At 33.7% G+C, this 21,050-nt stretch overlaps 2 protein-coding genes across 2 annotated transcripts; one reads left to right on the top strand and one right to left on the bottom strand.

Moving 5' to 3' along the window:
- The first annotated feature begins 3,174 nt into the window (after positions 1 to 3,174).
- On the top strand, positions 3,175 to 16,338 carry LOC110733661. The gene is made up of 18 exons (XM_021913737.1): positions 3,175 to 3,924; positions 4,845 to 5,099; positions 5,249 to 5,439; positions 5,561 to 5,732; positions 6,868 to 7,005; positions 7,097 to 7,247; positions 7,817 to 7,941; positions 8,660 to 8,836; positions 9,403 to 9,513; positions 9,613 to 9,732; positions 9,813 to 9,969; positions 11,029 to 11,192; positions 11,333 to 11,419; positions 12,445 to 12,773; positions 13,714 to 13,795; positions 13,934 to 14,073; positions 14,964 to 15,237; positions 15,756 to 16,338. The coding sequence occupies exons 1-18, from the start codon at positions 3,625 to 3,627 to the stop codon at positions 16,086 to 16,088; spliced, it is 3,306 nt and encodes a 1,101-aa protein (XP_021769429.1). The 5' UTR covers positions 3,175 to 3,624; the 3' UTR covers positions 16,089 to 16,338.
- Positions 16,339 to 16,412: 74 nt separating this feature from the next.
- On the bottom strand, positions 16,413 to 20,513 carry LOC110733662 (NADP-dependent glyceraldehyde-3-phosphate dehydrogenase-like). The gene is made up of 9 exons (XM_021913738.1): positions 20,106 to 20,513; positions 19,830 to 20,023; positions 19,583 to 19,711; positions 18,631 to 18,750; positions 18,387 to 18,523; positions 18,127 to 18,282; positions 17,490 to 17,868; positions 17,010 to 17,126; positions 16,413 to 16,854 (listed from the first exon to the last, which is right to left on the bottom strand). Exons 1-9 carry the CDS (start codon positions 20,248 to 20,250, stop codon positions 16,741 to 16,743), a joined length of 1,491 nt encoding a protein of 496 aa, XP_021769430.1. The 5' UTR covers positions 20,251 to 20,513; the 3' UTR covers positions 16,413 to 16,740.
- Positions 20,514 to 21,050: the final 537 nt, after the last annotated feature.

The following is a 21,050-nucleotide window of genomic DNA, read 5'->3' as shown; positions in this document are numbered from 1 at the left end:
AAAAAAATTACACTTACCATGTATGGCACGAGGCCTAAGCTAGTTTTATCAATATTTCAGACATATCGTATACATCCACACAAGTTATTTTTTTACGGCCGGTCCACACTAAAACCGTTAATTTTACTCTTATTGAAATGTTATTTCAAGTAGTTTTACTCAATTAGCGGTTTATTTAGAGTAAGAATACTAAACTAATTTTTGGTATATGTATATTTATAAAATCTCTAATTGTGAATTGTGGTTTTGTATCCTCCCTAATTAAGTTCCCCTCCATTCTGACTCAAAAAATCCAAGAGAACATAATCAATTGAATGCAAATTCTCAATTATTCAATTAATGTTTCATACCTTCCTCTTAATTCATTGTTTATTTTATTTGTTTATAAGTTTTAATTGAACACAATTAATATAATTAGGTGTAAATTAGTGATTCGGATTAGGGTTTATTGGTCCAAATAAATTTGGGGGTTTTAATTTCTATGGTTTAGGGGTTCAATTGAGTTTTAGGTTTGGTTATTTAATTTTGACTTTGAGATTGAATTCAATTGCATTTTAATTACTAATTGGCCATTGTACTTGATAGGATGTCTAATTGGCCATTGTAATTGGTAGGATGTCTAAATTTGGGGGTTTTGATTTCTAGGTTTAGGGGAAGTTAAGTAGGGAGAAGAGAGAAGGTAATTAGGGGAGTTAATTGAGTGGGAAAAGTGAAAAAGTAGGCCCCATTAGTGTTTTTTTGGATGAAAAACATTAATAAGCAGTGTTACCCAAATTTTTCTTAACTTCTGTGTAGTTCTTAACAAATAATAATAATAAAAAAAACGAGTAGTTATTTATAAATAACCTATCTTTAGGGTAGTTCAAGACAAAATTTTCATAATGTAAAAGGCTTTTTTTTTTCTTTTTTGGTGAAAGATCAAATTTTGATTAATGTGGACAATACACACAGAAGCTTTGTAAAAATGTACTCCATACCATATCCATCCATCCATCCATCCATACCTTATCCATCCATACCTTATAAAAAGTAGGAGATTGCTCTTATGAATAGTATACGAACTATTATACCCCTTAAAATATTTATTTACCTTCTTATCCCCATGTGTAATTAATTTTGCAATTTTATCAATTAATCAAAAATTAAAAGGAGGATTGGAATAATAAAGTTTAGAATTTTTTATATTAATGGAGGTTATGGTTTAATTACATAACAACATTAATCACTGGACAACGAAATGTTGTTTCTTTACGTGGACGTTATTTTAAAGTAGCTCAACTAAAGTTTAGAATATTGCACAACATCCAACACATTTATCGTTTATATGCAAATATCTTTGATAATACACAAACAGGCATAAAACATAAAGAAAATTGATAATGATTTTTCTCAAAGGGCTAGCTATATCGCGCGTGTTAGAATCTAGAAAATTAGTGGACTCAACATAAATAATATTTTGTTAATTTCATATTCTCTCTTCTCCAATTCTCTCCACTACTTTCGCTTTTTACAATTTTTTATTCTTCCATCCATACTATTACCTCAATATTTTATTATTTTCTCTAATTTCTCCTAAAATTCCACACATGGAGAAATGGAGCAAAACGAAGGGAGTATTTTGGAACATCTATACATCTATACATAGTATTTAAAAACTAAGAAAGACACATGTCCCATTTATTCTATTACACTTCTCTAACCATAGTGCCATGTGTCATCTTACACTATTAATTTTTTATTACACCATTTTTTTTAATTCTTTCATTAAACTTATAATTCATCTTTCATCCACACTTTATCTCTCCCCTTTAATTCAACCTTTTCCTATTCTCTCTTTAATTTTAGCCCTTCCACCTTTTATTTAAGCTCTCTTTTTTGATTAAAGTTCCAAAATTTTAATTTCTTTAATCATGTTTCCAATTACATATTATACCCTATAGTGACTTACTGATATTTCTTCACTTATCTATCAATACAATTTTATATGAATAACCAGTGCATCGCACGGCCAGAAGACTAGTTTTGTATGAAATCACTCTGCATTACTTGTAGTTTGTAAATCATAAGAGTGGGTAATTAATAATTGCATAAATATTACTAAAGTAACAACCGCTGATATCATCACTTTTTTCAAATTGTACACGTGTAAGTTTTTTATTCATTATTTTCCCGCCTAAACTTTTTTTTTTCCTTTCATTTTTTTTTGTAAAAAAAAATAAAAATAAAAAAATCTAAATACTAATTGCAAAGTTGTTTAATACAGTACATTAGACTATTTATTTTTCAATACTTAGGCCCCGTTCTTTAGAGCTGCTCTGCTTTGCTCTGCTCTGCTCTGCTGAGCCCTGCCCTGCTTTGCTCTGCTCAAATCAAATATGCTCTGCTCAGCTCAAAAGAAATCTGCTCTGCTCTGCTCTACTTAATTTTCAAATAATAATTAATAATAACAACGATAATAATTAATATTCAATAATAATAATTAATATTGTATTGATGATAATAATTTATTATTTTGAATAATTATAATAATTATTAATATTAAAAATAATTTTAATAATTAATAATAATAATAATTTTAATAATTAATAATAATAATAATAGTATTAATAATTAATAATAATAATAATAATAATTTTAATAATAATTAATAATATTATTAATAATTAATAATAATAATAATTATTATTATTATTTATTTTAATAATTATTAATGATAATAATAATTAATAATGATAATAATAATTTTAATAATTAATAATACTAATAATTAATAATAATAATAATAATAATTTTAATAATTAATAATAATAATAATTATTATTATTATTAATTATGATAATAATTAATAATGATAATAATAATAATAATAATAATAATAATAATAATAATAATAATAACAATAACAACAACAACAACATTAATAATAATAACATTAATAATAGTATTAATAATAATGTTGAAATCTGCTCGGCTCTGCTCTGCTATCCTGAAATCTGTTCTGTTCTGCTCTGCTGAAATTTAATCTGCTCTGTTTTGCTCTGCTCTGCCCAGAAGCTCAAAATAACAGGGCCTTATTCTTTTAAAAATCTTAAGAAAAACAAATATCAACCTTTTATACATGTGATTACTCCATCTAATTACAAAGTTCGCAAAATTTTATTGTAGACATGAATTTTCTTTTGTTTATATTATTTTAATTTTTGTAGTTTTGTTTATGTTAATAATATCGTATGTAATACAAAGATTTTATTATATTTGTGCATCGCACGGGATTTAATCCAGTAAATATTAAAATCAACCCAAATTCAATGGACTTTTGACTTCAATTTCCCCTTTTTTTTTTTTTTTTTTCACTTTCTCTTCTTCGCCACCTTATTTTAAAAATTTCAAACTCAAACAAAATTCAGCTGCAGTAGCCATACCCATAGGCCATAACCACCATCCAACTCTCTCTTTCTCTCTCCCATTTGATCTGCAAAACTCCTTCATCAAATCCAACGCAATCGATCATCACAATTCTACTACAATAATCGATCAATTTGAAGTCAAATCCAACACTCGGATCTCTCATCTTCAGCTGCAAAATGCATTGAAACTCCAATCGATTTGATCAAGAACAAGAGAATGCTGGCAATGGAGACTGCAAAATCGAAGCTCAAAATCGGCGGATTGATCGCAATCACATTGATAATCAGTGTAATTGGATTATTCGGTTTGTTAAAGCCAATTCACAATGGTTGTGCTATGACTTACATGTATCCGATGTATATTCCGATTTCGTCGCCGAAGAATTTGTCGTCGAATAAGTATGGATTGTATTTGTATCATGAAGGATGGAAGAAGATTGATTTTGATCAGCATCTTAAGCAGCTTAATGGTGTTCCTGTGTTGTTTGTACCTGGCAATGGCGGTAGTTATAAGCAGGTATTCCATTTTATTCCAGTTTTAAGTTTGAATTTCTTCGTTTTTGGTAGTTTTTGCAGTTGCTTTAGATAGTAATAAATTCGTTTAGCTTGTATTTCTGGATTTTGGTGTTATTTTCAGTATTTTTGGTAAAATTTTGTTGCTATTATTGGTTGTTATTCGGTTTTGATCAGAAATTATTTTAGGCATTATCCAAAAAAAAAAATAAATAAATAAATAAATGAGAAGTAAGAAAAATTAGGGATTAGGATTCGAAATTTGTAAAATATTGCTGAATAAACCTAATGTAAACTCGGATTTGAATCTAGAATCAGAGTCTGGTTTATCTAAATTCAACATTCGGTATTTGCGGTAAAGTTAGCATATAATTTTAATTAGCTGTAATTGTTAAGGTTACTTGAAGAAGCCATGAGGTTTATAAATTTGATGCATAGTGAACAGAATGTGTAGAGTGGTGTAGTAATCGGACACTGTACGCGCTAATACGGGGAGTTTATGTGTCCATGTGGAATCCGGGGAAGTATGCGTCTCAAAAACTTTGCAGCAAGAATAGAACATAATCATTGTCGGTTGGAATTTTTGGAGGAAATTTGTAACTTGTGCATTGACAGATGATATGAAAATAGTATCAATGATCTTATGCTTACAAATTTAAAAGCTAGAGCCTAGAGCTAGGAAGAAGAAGATAGGTATGATACTATGATTTGGGACAGAAATTTATACAGAGGTGGAAATATATGTGATTCAAGGCTATGAACTTCTAAAGTAGTAATGCTTCAAGGTTTCATGCCAACTATGTACTTGAAGCTACTATAGAACTGTTTTAAGTACACAGTGTGTGAAAGCAGAGAATAGTAGACTTTGGTGTCATTCTTTTTTCAGAGTTTTCTATTTATCTTTTGTTGCTTTGCTCCTCGTAGGTGCGCTCAATCGCCAAAGAGTCTCATTGGGCATATACCTCAGGGCCACCTGAGCGTAGTTATTATCAAGAGGCTTCTTTGGGTTCAGAGGATGAGGAGGAAGGGCTGGACATTGGTGCAGCTAAGTTTTCTCTACCCAATCAATATGCTTCTAAGCTGGATTGGTTTGCTGTGGATTTGGAAGGTGAACATTCTGCCATGGATGGTCAGATCCTTGAAGAACATACAGAATATGTTGTGTATGCAATTCATCGGGTATGGAGTCATCAGATTGTTCATGATTATGTACATGTTTTTGATTCCCTGTAATTGGCGATCTTGTTTTGTTCCCTTGTATTTTTTGCATTTCTTAGTTTCCATCTTTTCTTTTACCAGAATCTTCTGTTTGCTTGATGTGCTACCAGATATTGGATCAATATAAAGAGTCTTCTGATGCTAGAACTAAGGAAGGTGCTGCTGTTTCTGAAAAATTGCCTAAAAATGTTATACTAGTTGGTCATTCCATGGGTGGTTTTGTTGCTAGAGCTGCTACTGTTCACCCAAATTTACGGAAATCAGCTGTTGAAACAATTGTTACACTTTCAAGTCCGCACCAGTGAGTACCTATTTCATTTCCTTATTTCCTTTTTTGGAGTGGACTGGGGAGTTAGTGGGTTGCTTTCACTGAATGGTATAGCATTTCAAAAAGTTAATCATATGAGCTTTACTTGATGCAGGTCACCTCCTGTGGCATTGCAGCCATCTTTGGGCTATTACTACTCGTCCGTAAATCAGAAATGGCGAGAAGGATATCATACGCAAGGTTCTCATGCTCGTAGTTATGCATCCCGTCCTACACTCTCTCATGTTGTTGTGATCTCAATTTCTGGAGGAATCAATGATTATCAGGTTCCTTTTTGTCTTACTTCACAACTTGAATTTGGCTATTGGTATTGACATATCTCAATTGTTCTCTTGGTTATATTTTCGCTGTCTTCTGTAGTAAGCTATTTTCCAACTTGCCTCGTGACAGTTGGTGTCAGTCAGATGGTTTTTGAATTACCTACCATGATATCTTTTCCTAATGTAATATTTGTTTTTAGATAGAGTATCACGACTGCAATGTCTTCTCACCTTTTGGTAAACACCACCCCCCTTCTCTTAAGAGAGGACAAATGCAATAGATGAAGTATTTTATATCCTTTGTTTTATTAGTCAATCAACTTGACTTTTTTTTTATAATCAAGTAATAGTGATAAAGTACCAATACTGAGAGCTTTCAGATTAGCACTGTAATATATGCATAGACTGATTACTAATCCTCTAGGAATCTGGGATATACGATTTGATGTATTATCTAAATGGTAAGGAGGTCTACACAGTGAGATGGAGTAATTTCCTTTTTACTGTGCATCTTGGAAATGATCGAAGTAGTATTGAGAGTCACTAGACAAAGATCTTGGTAGTGGTAGCATATTTTATTGGCAGATCGTTTTGATTTAAAATAAAATAACCAACTTATCAAACATTTGATTAACTAACTAGTAGAAGTAATATATTTTGGTACTGTGCTGTACAGTATTTCTAGTCTTTTGAATATTGATCAACTCTAGCATTTTGCGATTGTGTCACTAATTCCTTTTGACCACATGTGTATTTTACACTCCTGTATGAAATTAGATTCCTAGTATATAATTAGCCCTTTCTAGGTGAGACTTTGACAGTTGAGTGGAAAGTTGCTGATTATAGTTTGTTGGTTAGATGCTCATTTGATATAGGACAATAGGAGAGCCACCCCAAAAGCTAGCTCAAGGGGAGGAGAGCCCATTGTCCTATATAAATCCCACATCAACCCCCCATATGACCGATGTGGGACTCAAGTCCCATACCTTGCAATGGATAGTCCTATAACATCATTTCTTAGGATCCTGAGTATGTATTCATCCTTTTTTTTTTTGCAGTGCCTCTGGTTACTGAGTGCTTTAACTATATGCATATGCTGTCTAGGTGATGTGCATTCTAACTCCTTTTATCCTGTCTAAAGGTGCGGTCAAATTTAGAAACTCTTGATGGCATTGTTCCTCCCACCCATGGCTTTATGATCAGCAGTACAGAAATGAAGAATGTGTGGTTGTCAATGGAACACCAGGCAATTTTATGGTGCAATCAACTTGTTGTCCAAGTAAGGATTTGAAGTCTCCCACCAGCAGAGTTTATACTTTATAGCATAAATCTTTTGTTCAGAGTTGTGATTTTTCTTACTTTCAATACAGGTGTCACATACACTTCTTAGTTTGGTGGATTTAGAAACAGGAAATCCATTCACTGATAGACAAAAAAGATTGGGAATTTTTACAAAGATGCTTTATGGTGGCCTTCGACAAAGAGTTTTGGCCATTGATGGCGATGAAAGGAATTATCTTGGTATTTTCATCACACTCCTAACTGCAAATGCTGATTTGTGAATTAAAGAATTCTTTTCTGCAATTATATGAGTCAACTTGTTTTATGGTACAGTACTACAAAGGCAGTTGCATATTTGGTAAATTTTTTGACGATGGGCTTGTGTCGACCTATGATGCTATGACTCTATGTAAAGATGTATGACAAATAATGATGGAGCAGGAATGCTGTTTCTCTATACTCAAAAGGCTAATGTTTTTCTAGATTTAGGACTGTAATATGCATTGGAACTTGTATAGAATTTCTGTTGTCTGTAGTTAGAGAAAACTATTTGTGCTTTTTTTCTCCCCCTCAATAACGTTAGGCTAGTATGGTAGAATTTTAATATTTTACCATGTCATCTATGTAAAGGCAAGCTCAATGATAGTTTGGAAAATATATGAGCTTTCAGTCTCATATAGTTGAACTAAAGGGGCTTATCTCTCTGACTACTGGAAGAAATGATTTACACATAAGATAAGTCATATTTAAGTACATTGCTCATGGTTTCTTTTTAAAGAGCTAACCCTTGCCCAAAATTTATATCGCAGGTTCTTGTCCTAAAAATGTTTTATGGGATATGGACAATCTTGAGAAGGATCTTTATATTCAGGCGCCCACAGTCACTGTCTTAGCAATGGATGGAAAGAGACGTTGGTTGGATATTCAGAAGCTGGTTAGTCTGGGTATTTTTGGAGCAATCAGTACAATAGATATTTCCTACCTGTTTTCTTTTCCTTATGTGCTATATGCAAAATTCACATGTCAATCTATTAAAAAAAAAAATCACATGTCAATAGAAGTAAATATGTAGAAAATGGGATATAGGGGGATCATCTAAATTAAAAATTTCAAACAATAAATGATTTTGACTATCTTCTCTTCCCCTTTTTCTTTTGGAAGGGAGGCCATAAAATAATTATCTATTTCTTCTCTCACACTATTTATACATCCATTTCAAGGCTCTGTTCTGTCTAACTTCTTTTGTCTGAATACATAATATCAAAACTTAAAAGTTACCTTTCACTGTGTTAGAATTAATTTTGTCTCAACGTAATTTGAGGAATAAGAGAAGATGAATTGAAACAAACAGACCATAAATCTATTTTCATAGTGCCGTCTGTGTGGTGATTATTTGTCTGAAAACGTGGAAAGGAATCAAAGGATTGCTATCAAAATTTTCTTTTTATCTTTTTAGAGTGTCTAAAAATCTGTTCATGGAATCATGGCTATGAATTGAATCTTAAGAGTTTAAAATTATGGTACTTTGATTTGAAAGTCCATAGCTGCAAACAATTGCAATAGTTTGAGTTATTCCCCTTGGCTGCTTGCATTCATTCTTTGGTATTCTTGTATGCTTTGTATCAGTTGTAATAGTTTATTCATGTCTGTAGGGTTCAAATGGGAAAAGCCATTTTGTATTGGTTACAAATCTTTCCCCATGTTATGGGATCAGAGTTCATCTCTGGCCAGATAAGGGAAACTCTTCATCTGACTTGCCTCTTGGCAAAAGAATAGTGGAGGTAACATCAACAACGGCAAAAATTCCATCAGGACCAGCACCAAGGCAGGTATTAATCTGATACTTCCCTGTGTTATCCTCAAAGTTATCTGGTTAAATATACTGCAAGGCCTTAACGCTTTCTGTTTTCGTCAGTTTTAAAAAGTTCTTGACAATTTTACTAATGCCTTTTTTGACAAACCCCTATTACTACAGTACCTCTCTTACTCCACCATATTTTCACCTTTTCTCATTTAACTTAATCCATCTTTTTCTTACACCCACATACCTTTTTACTCTCTCTCCTATTTTCTTACACTCATTCACTATGTCAACACCTTATCTTTGATTGCTTTAATTTGTGTGCATACATTTAACATAATAAAAGAACATTCAGAATTGGAGGTAGTATATTTTTTATGCTCAACGGTTGACTTCAATCATTAACTTGTTTTATGCTGAAATTTCTTACTTTCAGTAATCATTGTGATTTTTATTGAAGTATGTGGAGGCCAATCATCCTTATGTCATTCAAATAGCTAGTATATAAAAAATTTAGGTCCCTTGTTGATAAATCGTCATTGTAATTTAAACATACTGACATCTCTGAATTTTTTTTATGGCCATTACTATCAGATTGAACCAGGGAGTCAGACAGAACAGCCTCCTCCATCTGCTGTATTTTGGTTAAGGCCTGAAGCTATGCAGGGATTTAGATTCATAACAATTTCAGTTGCTCCTCGGCCAGTAATGTCTTAGACTCTTAGTACTCAATAGACATATTTTATTCTGTATTACCCAATCATGTCAACTTTACAACTGATCTGCTCAAACTTCTGTATGTAGACGGTATCTGGGAGACCTCCACCAGCAGCTTCAATGGCTGTTGGACAATTCTTCAACCCAGGGGAGGGAGTTAAGGAATTTTCTCGGTTCTCATTACTTCTGTCTGCCATTTTGCGTAATGTAAGCTTTCTCTAATTGTGCATGTCAAAAAATCTACATTCATTATTAATTTTTAATATGCTAAATTACTGACTGTGCAGGAGATATTGTTCAAGGAGGGTCACCCTATAGCTCTTAATCTTTCTTTTACCATCAGTTTAGGCCTGTTACCTGTCACGATTTCTCTAAAAACAAGTGGTTGTGGAATAAAAAATTCAGGATTTTCAGCTCAAGAGGATGATGATGTTGAAAACAGCCGTAAGTGTTCAGTTTCTATTTGCTTGTGTGTAGTAGAAATTCATATGATATATTTAGATTTAATTAGCTAATCTTAATCTGGAATCTTGATACATTATAGATTCCTTTTGTTTCCTGGTACTCACTATTGGAGATTTGCTAAAAATGTTTAAGCATAGCCTCTGGTTTTTCTTCCTAAACCTTTGTTTGGATTCCATGATAAGATGCTATAGATAGTAACTTAGAGGGTTCCTACTTCCTGGCTTGGCTTGAATTTCATAAACTCCAGTAAGACAACTTGATGATCACTGTGTTCTCTTTTAAAAGCTGAAAAGATGTATTGTTATTGGAATGAAATAAGTTGACTTTTACAATTATGCTGAAGTTTTCTTGTTCTTTGCTGAATCTGCTTTCACTATCCATGTAAAAAAGACACGTTTTTTCTGCTATGAAACGCTAAGCATTCTAAGAATTGATGTGCCATTCCTGCAGATCTAAATATCTAAATGTGTTTTGCTTCATTATCTTTTTTATTATTTCATTTTAATTAGCTAGACTGCTAGAATTTAACTGTTGTAAGATTCAGCTTCTTTAAGACGTAACAGAATGGACTCTCAGTTCGATATCATTGTTATTAGTTCTTTTAGGGTTGCAATTATTTATAAAAAGTTGTGTATATCTTGGGCTTGTATAGTGCTGAGTATTCCTAGTTCCTCTTTTTACACCCAAGTGCATTTAATTGACATTTACTCAGACATCAAGGGTGTAAACTTTCCAGTATTATACTACCTGTCTAGTTATCACATTGTAGGTATAAATTACATTATAATAGAAATAATTATTTGTGGATGGAAGGAGAATATATATTAAAGGTGATATAGTGATATTTGTAGCTGGCGTTGCAAGAGCCTTATAACAGTTAAAAAAAAAAAAATCAACGTATTTTTTCCGAGAAGTTAATGATTTCAGTATCTTTTCATCTGGCCTTTGACATTGTGTTTCACTCTCTTTCACATGATTATTTAATTGCTTTGCATCAATTTTTTTTAAATTTATTATTGCTTATTTCTATGTCATTAGGGCTTTGTAAGATGCGATGCTTTCCAGCTGTGGCCTTTGCTTGGGATAGGACATCTGGTCTCCATGTATACCCAAATCTGAATTCTGAAACAGTCATCGTAGATTCTGCACCAGCACTCTGGAATTCAGCCCAGGGATCAGACAAAACTACTGTCTTGTTACTGGTACATCATTTTTTTCTTAACTAGTAATTGACTTATCACCATTCATCAGTATATTCATTGTATCTACTCTTAGTATTTATTCAGTACGGAGTACATAACTACTCATTTATTCCATTAACTTCCATTGGTTCTGTCTACAGGTCGATCCTCACTGTGCTTACATAGCTAGCTTTTCTGTTTCTATCACTGCTGCTGCAAGCAGATTTCTGCTTCTATACTGCTCTAAGGTGATGAGTTGTGCTCTATGATCTAAGTATCAATATTGTTTGCCTCAAGTCTTGCCATGTGTCACTCACCAAAAGAGCATGTTCATTTAACTCTAGATCTGATTTTTAAAAGAGATTTTTAATAAATGTTCTATTGTTAGAAATTTAGTTTTTGTGTCAAAGTCTGGTGTGGCAGCAAGGATTTGCAGATAAAATTTGAGTTCACAACTGGAAAGTTACTCATACCTTGGTTCCATGGTGAACATTATCAGAAAATTGCAATGTGTCGAATGGTTTGAAAATCTATCTTATCTAAAGATCAACAATCCAACTCCCTCAACTTCTCTTATTGGCCACAGACTATCTATGATTTATATGTTACAAGAACAGCTTTTGTTTATCTATTCTATCACTAATTCACAAAATCATTAGAGGATAACTTTTTAGCAAAGGTTTCTAAAGTAATTCTATTCTACTATTCTAGTAGGTTTTTTTTATTTTTTTATTTTCACCAGAATTTTGATATTTGAGGGCAGATATCAAATGTGGAGTTAATAGCTTTTGTTTTTTGACTAGGTCAAATCACCGATATGTAATATATGTGCCTTGTGTACTTGAACATGGTTTCCTTACTGCTCACTAAACATAATTGTGATCTGTGAATTAAGCCTGTATGGGATATTGGTTCACTGAACCTTATCAGCTGCTTGGTTCCTTAATCTAGAGTAATATTATAACATATGGTATATCACCTATTCTCAGCTGACATCATTCACTGTCTTCCGTGTGAGTTCCCCCAATTTCTTTGATACAATCTAAATGATGAATGCCTGATTATAGTGCAACTCCAGTTCTTAAAAAATTAATTGTCAAACTTGTACTTATAGGCAGATGTGCCTATGTGGGCTACGTTTTAAGATTTGCTAAGCTTTTCTTTTTAATAATGTATCAAAGCTGCGTTTTTTAATTCAAAGCATAACCAAGATGCCTAGTCAGTATTGGATTTGTTGATTTCCCATATTTATATGATATGGTTGCTGTTGCAGATAGTTGGTCTTGCTATTGCCGTAGTCTTCTTTGCTCTCATGAAGCAAGCACATGCCTGGGAGCGTGATTTGCCTATACCATCAATGTTAACTGCTGTTGGGTGTAATATGAAGCTGTTTACCCCATTTCTCCTAGTGACTGTAGTGCCTCTGTTGACCCCTCTGGTGCTCTCTGTCCTTCAGTTTCATCCCATTCCATCAGTCTCAAGCTTCCTTGTTGTATCACTTGCCTGTTACATGTTTGCGAATGGCCTCATCATTATTCTGATTTTAGTCTCACAGTTGGTTTTCCATGTCAGTGCCGTTGCTCATGTTTTCTTCAGGAAAAGGTCAGTTGACTCAATTTTCCTCCTTCATTCACTTAATGTTTTTTTTGGATAAGTAACAACTTGTTTACATGCCACAACTGCATTCTTCAAAAAAAAAAAAAAAAAAAAAATGCATTCTGCTTTGGCCTTGCTTTGGAGAGTCCCTCCTTCCCAATTATAAAATATATTGCTGGCTTGCTATTTTTTGTGCCTGACTGGTACTTGACATGTCTCTGAACATGCAATGGCAGTTGTGCAGGCTGTGCTTGATTGTAACTGATGCCAATTTTGCTTGAATGCCTCTTTACACTTTCTGTGCGCTTGTTCTGTGCAAGTTCATGCATGAGAATTGAGCATTTCTAGAATTTACAATTCGTCTCCGCAGAGTAAAATATTTCCTGATTTGTGAAAGGTTTCTGATACATAGTTATCCTCTAAATGAAAGTATAAATTTGTCAGAAACTGTGAACCATAGGGCTTGACAAACAATGCTTCCTCTGTTTTTGTTTCTACCTGCAAAACTTTTCACATCACTCTTGCCAATGCATTATTTTAATCACTAACATCTTTAATTACCACAATATGTAAAAGTAATAAAAATTTAATAATGAGGTGAATTTAACAGTATCTCACATGACTATATTTTTCCTGTATAAATCATCAAAGCTAGTCAAATTGGAGTACATGAATAGTGTATAAGTCAGTGTTGCAAGTAAAAAAAATAAGTGTTATAAATTTCTTTTCAAGCTTTGCAGTCTTTCATAATTTTGTATACGTACTTAAGTTAGACAAATACTGAATGCTCAAATGCAGAAAATTGAAGCTCAGCATAGCAATGTCTTTTAAGAAAGTGAAAGATATTGAAACCTCAAAGCAGTCCTGAACTCCTGATTGTATGTCTTTTAAGAAAATTATCACTATTTTGTACTACATTATAGTCTTCTTGCTCATTATATGGCAGGTGGCAAGTATGGGAAGGGAACTTTTGTTTGATTTGTCTCCAAAAGTTTTTCAACCTTGTTTCCAGGATCTTTTCATTTAAGGTAAGTGACTTTGACACATACCGCTTGCTCTTCTGTGAACATATAATCTTAAATGCCATCTAAAAATCTTCTTGCCTTCTGTTTTTCTTTCTCATCTACTAATAGAAAATGTTTGTCTTGCCTAATTGCTGTGGATAGGTGGTGAGAGTTATTAGATCTAATCCTGTACTCATGATGGCTTTGGTAGCAACCATTTTGGTGTGCTTTGTTCATCCAGCATTGGGCTTATCATTACTGCTGATATCACATTCTTTATGCTGCCATAGTGCGTTATGCAGGTAATTCTTGCAAGTTGAATATCAAGTCATTATGGGAAAGATCACCCTGATTTTAAATGCCAGTGTCTAACTAAATTTATCAGGGTCAGGAGATTTTGAAACAAAATCTAATCATTGATTTTTATTAAAATGGGAGATACCAAGTGGTGAGCATACTATAATTTGAAATGTATACCTTAATATTATTTCTCAGTGAAGATTTTTTGTAGGTTAATTTTTAAATTACCACCCAAAAATGTAACCATTTTCGAACTAATCACCTATTTAATTTTTTATTTTATATTACCACCCCTTAAATTAAATAAATGCTCAGATTACTACCTATTTCAAATATCCCGTGGATTTTCCGTCTGTAGGCCCCACCTAACACTTATTTTGACCCTTTTGATTAATTTTTTCCCCGATTTTTTTCTTTAAAAATGCTCTCTAAACTTTAATTCACATTTTCTTCACCAAATTCTACCAAATTTCAAAGAGAAAATTGTGAAATGAAGTTATGAGAGCGTTTTTAAAGAGAAAAATCTGAGAAAAAATCAGTCAAAAGTGTCAAAATAAGCGTTAGATGGGGCCTACAGACGGAAAATCCACCAGATTTTTGAAATGGGTAGTAATCTGAGCATTTATTTAATTTAAGGGGTGGTAATTTAAAATAAAAAATTAAGGTGGTTAGTTCGAAAATGGTTACATTTTTGGGTGGTGATTTAAAATTTTTCCTTTTTTTTAAGCAAAATGATGGTAGTTGGTTACTTGTCCGGCCTACTATGATTGAATTGTCATCCTTACTTTCTTGGCATTGTGGCATGCTTCTTCTGGCTCATCCCTCACCCCCTCTTTGGGGAATGTCATGTCCATACTAAAAAGCAAATTTTTTCATTTTTTTTTGGTGACAGCTATTTGACAGCATCCTATCGCAGAGGAACACAAAAAAAGGAATCATATAACTCTAAAGATAAAGACTATGACCGGTCGGAACAGTATGCTTCTCAACAAAGCCGTCGGTCGAAACGTGGATTGCCTTTAGAAGAGAATCAAAACATTCCTGGTGGACCCCTTTACAGTTATGATAACATACAGTTAGAAATCTTCCACCACAGACATGGGATGCTAATTTTGCATTTTCTTGCGATGCTAATGTTTGCTCCATCCCTAGTGGCCTGGTTACAGGTATGAATCCCAACGTCTTGTTCTTTGAATTCTTTGGTTATTGTCGTTACCTATTATTTTTTTCACCACATAGAATACCAATTGGATTATGTTCTAGCACTGTGTATGACTGGATATGAACACTATCAATCTTGATTCATAAATAGTGGGAAGGCTGTCAGATCTTGCATAACTTTCTTTGAACATAAGGAATAAGTTTAGGGTATATGCCCTTACCTACCAGATATACTTGGATTATGGCTGTATTCTCCGTTAACTTTATAAATAATGGTTTTAAATAAGTTCAATTGAGATTAAAAAAACTTTAGCAAAAATACCCTCACTAATTAAGGAAATTCTAAGGAAATAATAAGTTAACTTCGTAAAAGTTTAGGAAAGCTGCAACCCTTCACTTCTCAGTCCAAGTCTACTATATCATTTTTACTCCCAGTGATGTAATTCATGTATCAATAGTTCAATACTACTTGTAGCACACTTCACTAAAAAATAAGCTTCATTTTGAGTGCTCTTGTTTGCAGAGACTAAGAATGGGTCAGAGCTTTCCTTGGTTTCTAGATTCAGTTCTTTGCATTGGCGTCATCCTTCATGGTGTTTGTGATTCAAATCCAGAACTTAATTTCTTCGTTTACCCCATCCCTGGTGTACATGGGCTTGAAGTAAAGTTGAGCTTTGCCTATCTGCTTGCTGGGTATTTTTCATTCTTGTCAGGCCTGGCATTGGCTCCTTATAGAGTGTTATATGCCATGGCTACTATTGGAGCACTTTCATTTGCGTTCAGAATGATCCGAAGGAGGAACAGAGAGAAGGGAGAGGCAATTTTTAGTAGTCGGAAGCACTCTCATCGCCAGTAGTGTGTCTTTTACAGTAAATTTTTTGTAGGTAGGTCCTGTATACGGTACCAGTTATTTGTTGATTGCCTTCTGAAGGTATTGTAAACCCTAGCTTCTTAACCTCAGTTTTGCAATTCCATAACCATATTCACGATATATGTTTTTTTTTATTGTGAAGAAATGTAGATTGAACTCTGATATAGGATAAACAGATTTAATGTGAACTACTAGTCAGTATCCCTCAAGGGAGATTACAGAGTTATTTTTTGTATTTCCCATGTAGCTTTACACGCAAATACAATTTTTCAAATGGACTTTTACTTTGTTTTCAGTATTTCCCACATATTTGCATGCCCACTTTGACAACCTCTTGTAAATTACAAAAAAAAAATCATTACATAATCTCAACAATACTTGCCTTACTGGTAAGCTGAACACCACCTCTGTGTTCCTTCCCCGTTTTGATTGGCAAAGCTCATGTTCGAAATTAAGAAGAGAAACTGTTAACGGGAAAATAATGACTGTTCTATCTTTCATACTGTAAGCAGCTAAATGGTAGCTTCCAAGAACATACTCTGCTTAAAGGTAAAACATGCCTAAAACATAATTTAGGGATAAGAAGATCTATGGGAAATGATTTATTCATTACATAATGTTAACACAAATCGATGAATCAGCCCATTGTGTAGGACGGTGTAGGCAAGTTGATTACAGTGCTCTTAATTTTCGTCATCATATTAATACTGTTGGTTATCCCCTGGGAACCAATTCCACTGTCCTTTATTCCCTGCATAACATAAGAATCAAAAGCATCAGACAAAAAGACTTTCTATATTATGTGTTTATGACTCATCTCTTAAGGGAATTATATGCAAAATCACTACTTATTGCCAGCAAGCTGATCTTCAGTTTTGGTTTGTTAGTTTGTCGCCACAAGCTTACCTGGAAGGGGAAGTGATCTGGTCCACGAGCAGGCGCAGAATTGATCTGAACTGTTCCCGTCTCCATTGCATCACTAATCAGAATTGCCTTGTTTATGTCTTTTGTGAAAATACATCCCTGCATCAATCATCACATGAATTAAGTCAATAGAGGAATAGAGAGGCAAGTTCCATATCAACCTGCGAAAAATCATTAAGAGCACCCATGTCTGAGAGACATCATTGTGTCTGAAAGTTTTTGATTACACTATATTGGGTATTTCATACTTTCATGTCATGGACTCATAGTTGAGGAATTGAGAGCCAAATGGAGCGACATGAGATTTTGGTGCTACATCAGACATTAAATTTCGTAGTTGTAAATTTTAGAACTGGGATCTTTTGCATGCGTTTGTATTGTATCTACTAGTTATATTTATTCTAAAATTGCATGTTATGAGTACTATATAATAAGTGGACAAACTAGAGAGATTAATCATACCTGGAGACCGAAATTGCTAGCATTACAATGGTGGATCCCTTCTTCGATAGAGTTTATCCTAATAACTGGCAAGACAGGGCCGAAAGGCTCCTCCCATGCAATCCTCATGTCTGGCCGAACATTGTCCAATAGCAAGGGCCAAATGAGGTTGCCCTCCCTTTTATACTCTTGGCAGAAAGTTGCTCCCTTCTCCTTGGCATCCTTGACTAATCCTTCAATGAAGTTTGCAGATGACTCTGTGACAACAGGAGTTATATCACAGTTTTCCTCAGGAGGACCGACTGTGAGTTTGGCTACTCTAGCTTTCACTTTTTCGACAAGGGTATCAGCCACAGAATCCATTACTAGCACAACTTTAACAGCTGTGCATCTTTGGCCACTGAAGCGAAGAAAGGAAAGGATTAAAGCTGTTACATGAATTTAAACTAAACACGAAAAGGACAGATCGAGTTAGACGGGTTTATATCAAACATCAAATATTATTATTGGAGTATGTTTAAAGAAGCAGTTTGAATTCGTCATACACTTTGCTATGAAGTCAAGAATGACTCTAATGGCAGTTGCAACTTGCAATTCGACATACACTTTCAACAGCCTATGAAACTGTAAGATAAACAAGCTTGGAAAAGAATTTTACCTGTAAGAGAAGCCTCCTTTTATAATGTTTGCAGCAACAAGATCCAAATCGGCATCTTCAAGTACAATGCAAGCATCTTTTCCACCAAGTTCCATCTGAAGAGGGATCATTCCAGCCTTCTTTGAAATTGCAATTCCAGTGTCTCCTCCAGTGAAGCTGAAGTCCAAAAAACATATTTATTCAGTAAACATCCTCTAAAAAAACAGTATTATTTTAAGCCAATCAATGTTTCAGAATCAGCTAAGTGAATACGCCCTCACCTTATGCAGTCAACCCCTGGATGCAATGTTAGGAAATCACCAATTTCAGAGCCTTTTCCGGTGATACAGCTTATAAGTCCTTTTGGAAAGCCAGCCAAGTGAAAGCAATGGATCATGTGGAGTGCAGAAACAGCACCCTACCATACAAGAAATCCTCTCAATGTTAAACGGTATTTTTCAAATTGCAAAAAAAAAAAAAAAAAAAAAAAAAACAGAAGCTGTAAGTTTCTGTAAGACTAGTTACCTGTGTTGGAGGCTTTAGCACGAGCGAATTTCCAGCAATAAGAGCAGGTGCAATTTTTGAGACAGCAAGGTTGACAGGATAGTTGAAGGGTGGAATTGCTAAAACAACCCCTAGTGGAATCTGCAAATGAACACATCTATATGAAATGAACGAGGATAACCGACCACTGCAAAGACATAAATAAACATGTAGTTATTATATGATGCTTACTGATATAAGTTATGTAGCGAGCAATCATGCACAATATTAGGGGTGTTATAGCATTATCTGTGGTGATTGTTAAAAGTCTAGCAGCTTATACTTCTGTAGGAAAATTGAGTATAAACAAGTGTACAGACAAACAGTAATTACTGGGATAAATATCAAGTCAATAAAAATAGCTTAGGTTTCTGTATTGTTTGTCACTAACTTATGGAGTAATTTGACAATAAAGCAGCAATACATTAGCTTAGGTGGTAATCCCATTTCATTAATCATGTGCTGGTGTAAGGTGGGTCGCAAAGCGATATGCTTCACAAAAATTAAAAGGTTGGTTCTACAATATCAACTGTCATTCTCAATTGTCATTCTAGTGGTTCAAACCATGGCAAAAGATATACAGGGGACCATTAGCCAGTGGCTAGTAAACTCTTTCACCTACTGTGAATGAGTTGTGGATATGTATCTTGGATCTATCCATTTCCATTAATATAGGAAGCCAATGATGTAAACATATACATGCATAACACATTACCAGTAGACAAACAACTTAAGGAAAAACATATCCAAGATGATAGTATTTTGTATGTGTTATTTCGTTCAATCCATAATTAAACCATAAGAGCCCCTAACCCCTTTATGGTAGTTCCACCAGTTGTCGAGAATTATGACACACATTAACCATAGACGCGCTAAGATAATATACAATATGTCCAGATGGAGGGAAAGAAATAAAAAGAATAAAGATGTTTACCTTGGATGTTAAACAATACTTGGTCCTCTCATTTCCAGGGAAACTGTCAGAAACCAGGAACTTTCCTTCTCCAAGAATTCTCACCCCTTCTTCGGCACAATAAGACACCAAATCTCCAGACCTAACAGCCTATTAATTACAAAACTTGACATTAACCAAATCAAACAAACAAATATTGATGATGCAAAGTAAAAGAGAATTTGTAAACTAAACTAACTCGCTTTAGTATAAGAAAAAAGATGATTACTTCAGTCACAGCATCCTTAGCAGGCTTAGCAATCTCTTTGACCAAACATTCAGCAATTGGAGTTTTATGTTGTTTCAAAATGGCAGCTGCTTTATGCAATAACTCTGCTCTCTTCCAAAGAGGTGTCTTTGCCCATGATTTTTGTGCCACTTTGGATGCTTCCATCACCTTATTAACCTCTTCTTGGGTGCATGCTATATTTGTGTGACACAAAATGTTAGAGAATCATATAGTACTGCTTATATCATATTAGGCCTTACACAAAATAAATATTACCTTGGACTTTATATTGGATCTTTCTAGTGGTAGGATTAATGATGGAAACTGATTTACCAGAAGATGAAATTTTCCATTCACCATCAGCATAATATTTATAAACTTCCCCTTCAATTATTTCTGCAAATACACCATTTCCTGCCATTGCAGATTAATAAAACTCAAACTCTTCTTCTTCTTCTTCTTTTAAGAAAAAAATTAAAAGTTGTAAGTTGGAAGAGAATGGTGCTGTGGGCTGATGGGTGGCCAAGGCTTATACAAGGTGTAGGAAAACTTTGGCTTTTGTGGGGTTGCTATAATGTGGTAGGTGGTTCTAAACGTGCCAAGTGTTACCAAAATTTTATACTTATAACATCCACTATTTTGACTTGTCTTAACTCTTATGGGTTTGGATTTGCTTTTTTTTTTTTCGCAAGATTTACTTCTAATTTATTAATAGTACAGTACTTCTTGTCTTAACTAACTAATGAGGTTTTGGTGTAGTGGAACAAATTAGTGACCTGTGTATGGTAGATAATAGGTTTAAATCCTCTCATTTCATTCGTAATGTTAAATAATCATTATGGCTTATCCGCAAAGAAAAACAAAAATATACATATCAATTGTGCAAAATCAGTGTAATTCATAAATTTTAATTATTAAAAATAAAGTATATAATCTCTTAAGACAAAAATAAATAAATAATATCAAACCATTAGTTAGCCTATACAAGATACAACTATAAAAGTATAAGAGAGGTTTTACACCTAGAATTCAATTTCCAAATGAAGACAACCAGTCCTCTTGTTTGTATTACAAGACTGCTAAAATGATACTCTATAAGTCTATATAGTGGACATTTGTTCATAATAATTTAACAAGTCCAAAACAATTTTGGTGCGAGTAAAACAAACTTAAGAAAACCAACCACAAATCACAAAACAAGCAAAACCTCGTGGCGTTTAA

This window comes from Chenopodium quinoa, unplaced genomic scaffold (genome assembly GCF_001683475.1).
Source record: "Chenopodium quinoa cultivar QQ74 unplaced genomic scaffold, ASM168347v1, whole genome shotgun sequence".
Taxonomy (NCBI): Eukaryota; Viridiplantae; Streptophyta; class Magnoliopsida; order Caryophyllales; family Amaranthaceae; genus Chenopodium; species Chenopodium quinoa.
The sequence above is the reverse complement of the archived record's forward strand: the minus strand, read 5'-3'. Positions and strand labels throughout refer to the sequence as shown.

Excerpts from the sequence above, each read along its gene's own strand:
- LOC110733662 (XM_021913738.1), bottom strand. The coding sequence starts at position 20,250 with ATGGCAGGAAATGGTGTATTTGCAGAAATAATTGAAGGGGAAGTTTAT. Across the intron at positions 18,751-19,582 it reads AGTATTGTTTAACATCCAAG|ATTCCACTAGGGGTTGTTTT; the intron begins GTAAACATCTTT and ends GTTCATTTGCAG. Across the intron at positions 18,524-18,630 it reads TGCTAAAGCCTCCAACACAG|GGTGCTGTTTCTGCACTCCA; the intron begins GTAACTAGTCTT and ends CTTGTATGGTAG.
- LOC110733661 (XM_021913737.1), top strand. The coding sequence starts at position 3,625 with ATGCTGGCAATGGAGACTGCAAAATCGAAGCTCAAAATCGGCGGATTG. Across the intron at positions 5,100-5,248 it reads TTGTGTATGCAATTCATCGG|ATATTGGATCAATATAAAGA; the intron begins GTATGGAGTCAT and ends ATGTGCTACCAG. Across the intron at positions 9,970-11,028 it reads TGATGATGTTGAAAACAGCC|GGCTTTGTAAGATGCGATGC; the intron begins GTAAGTGTTCAG and ends CTATGTCATTAG.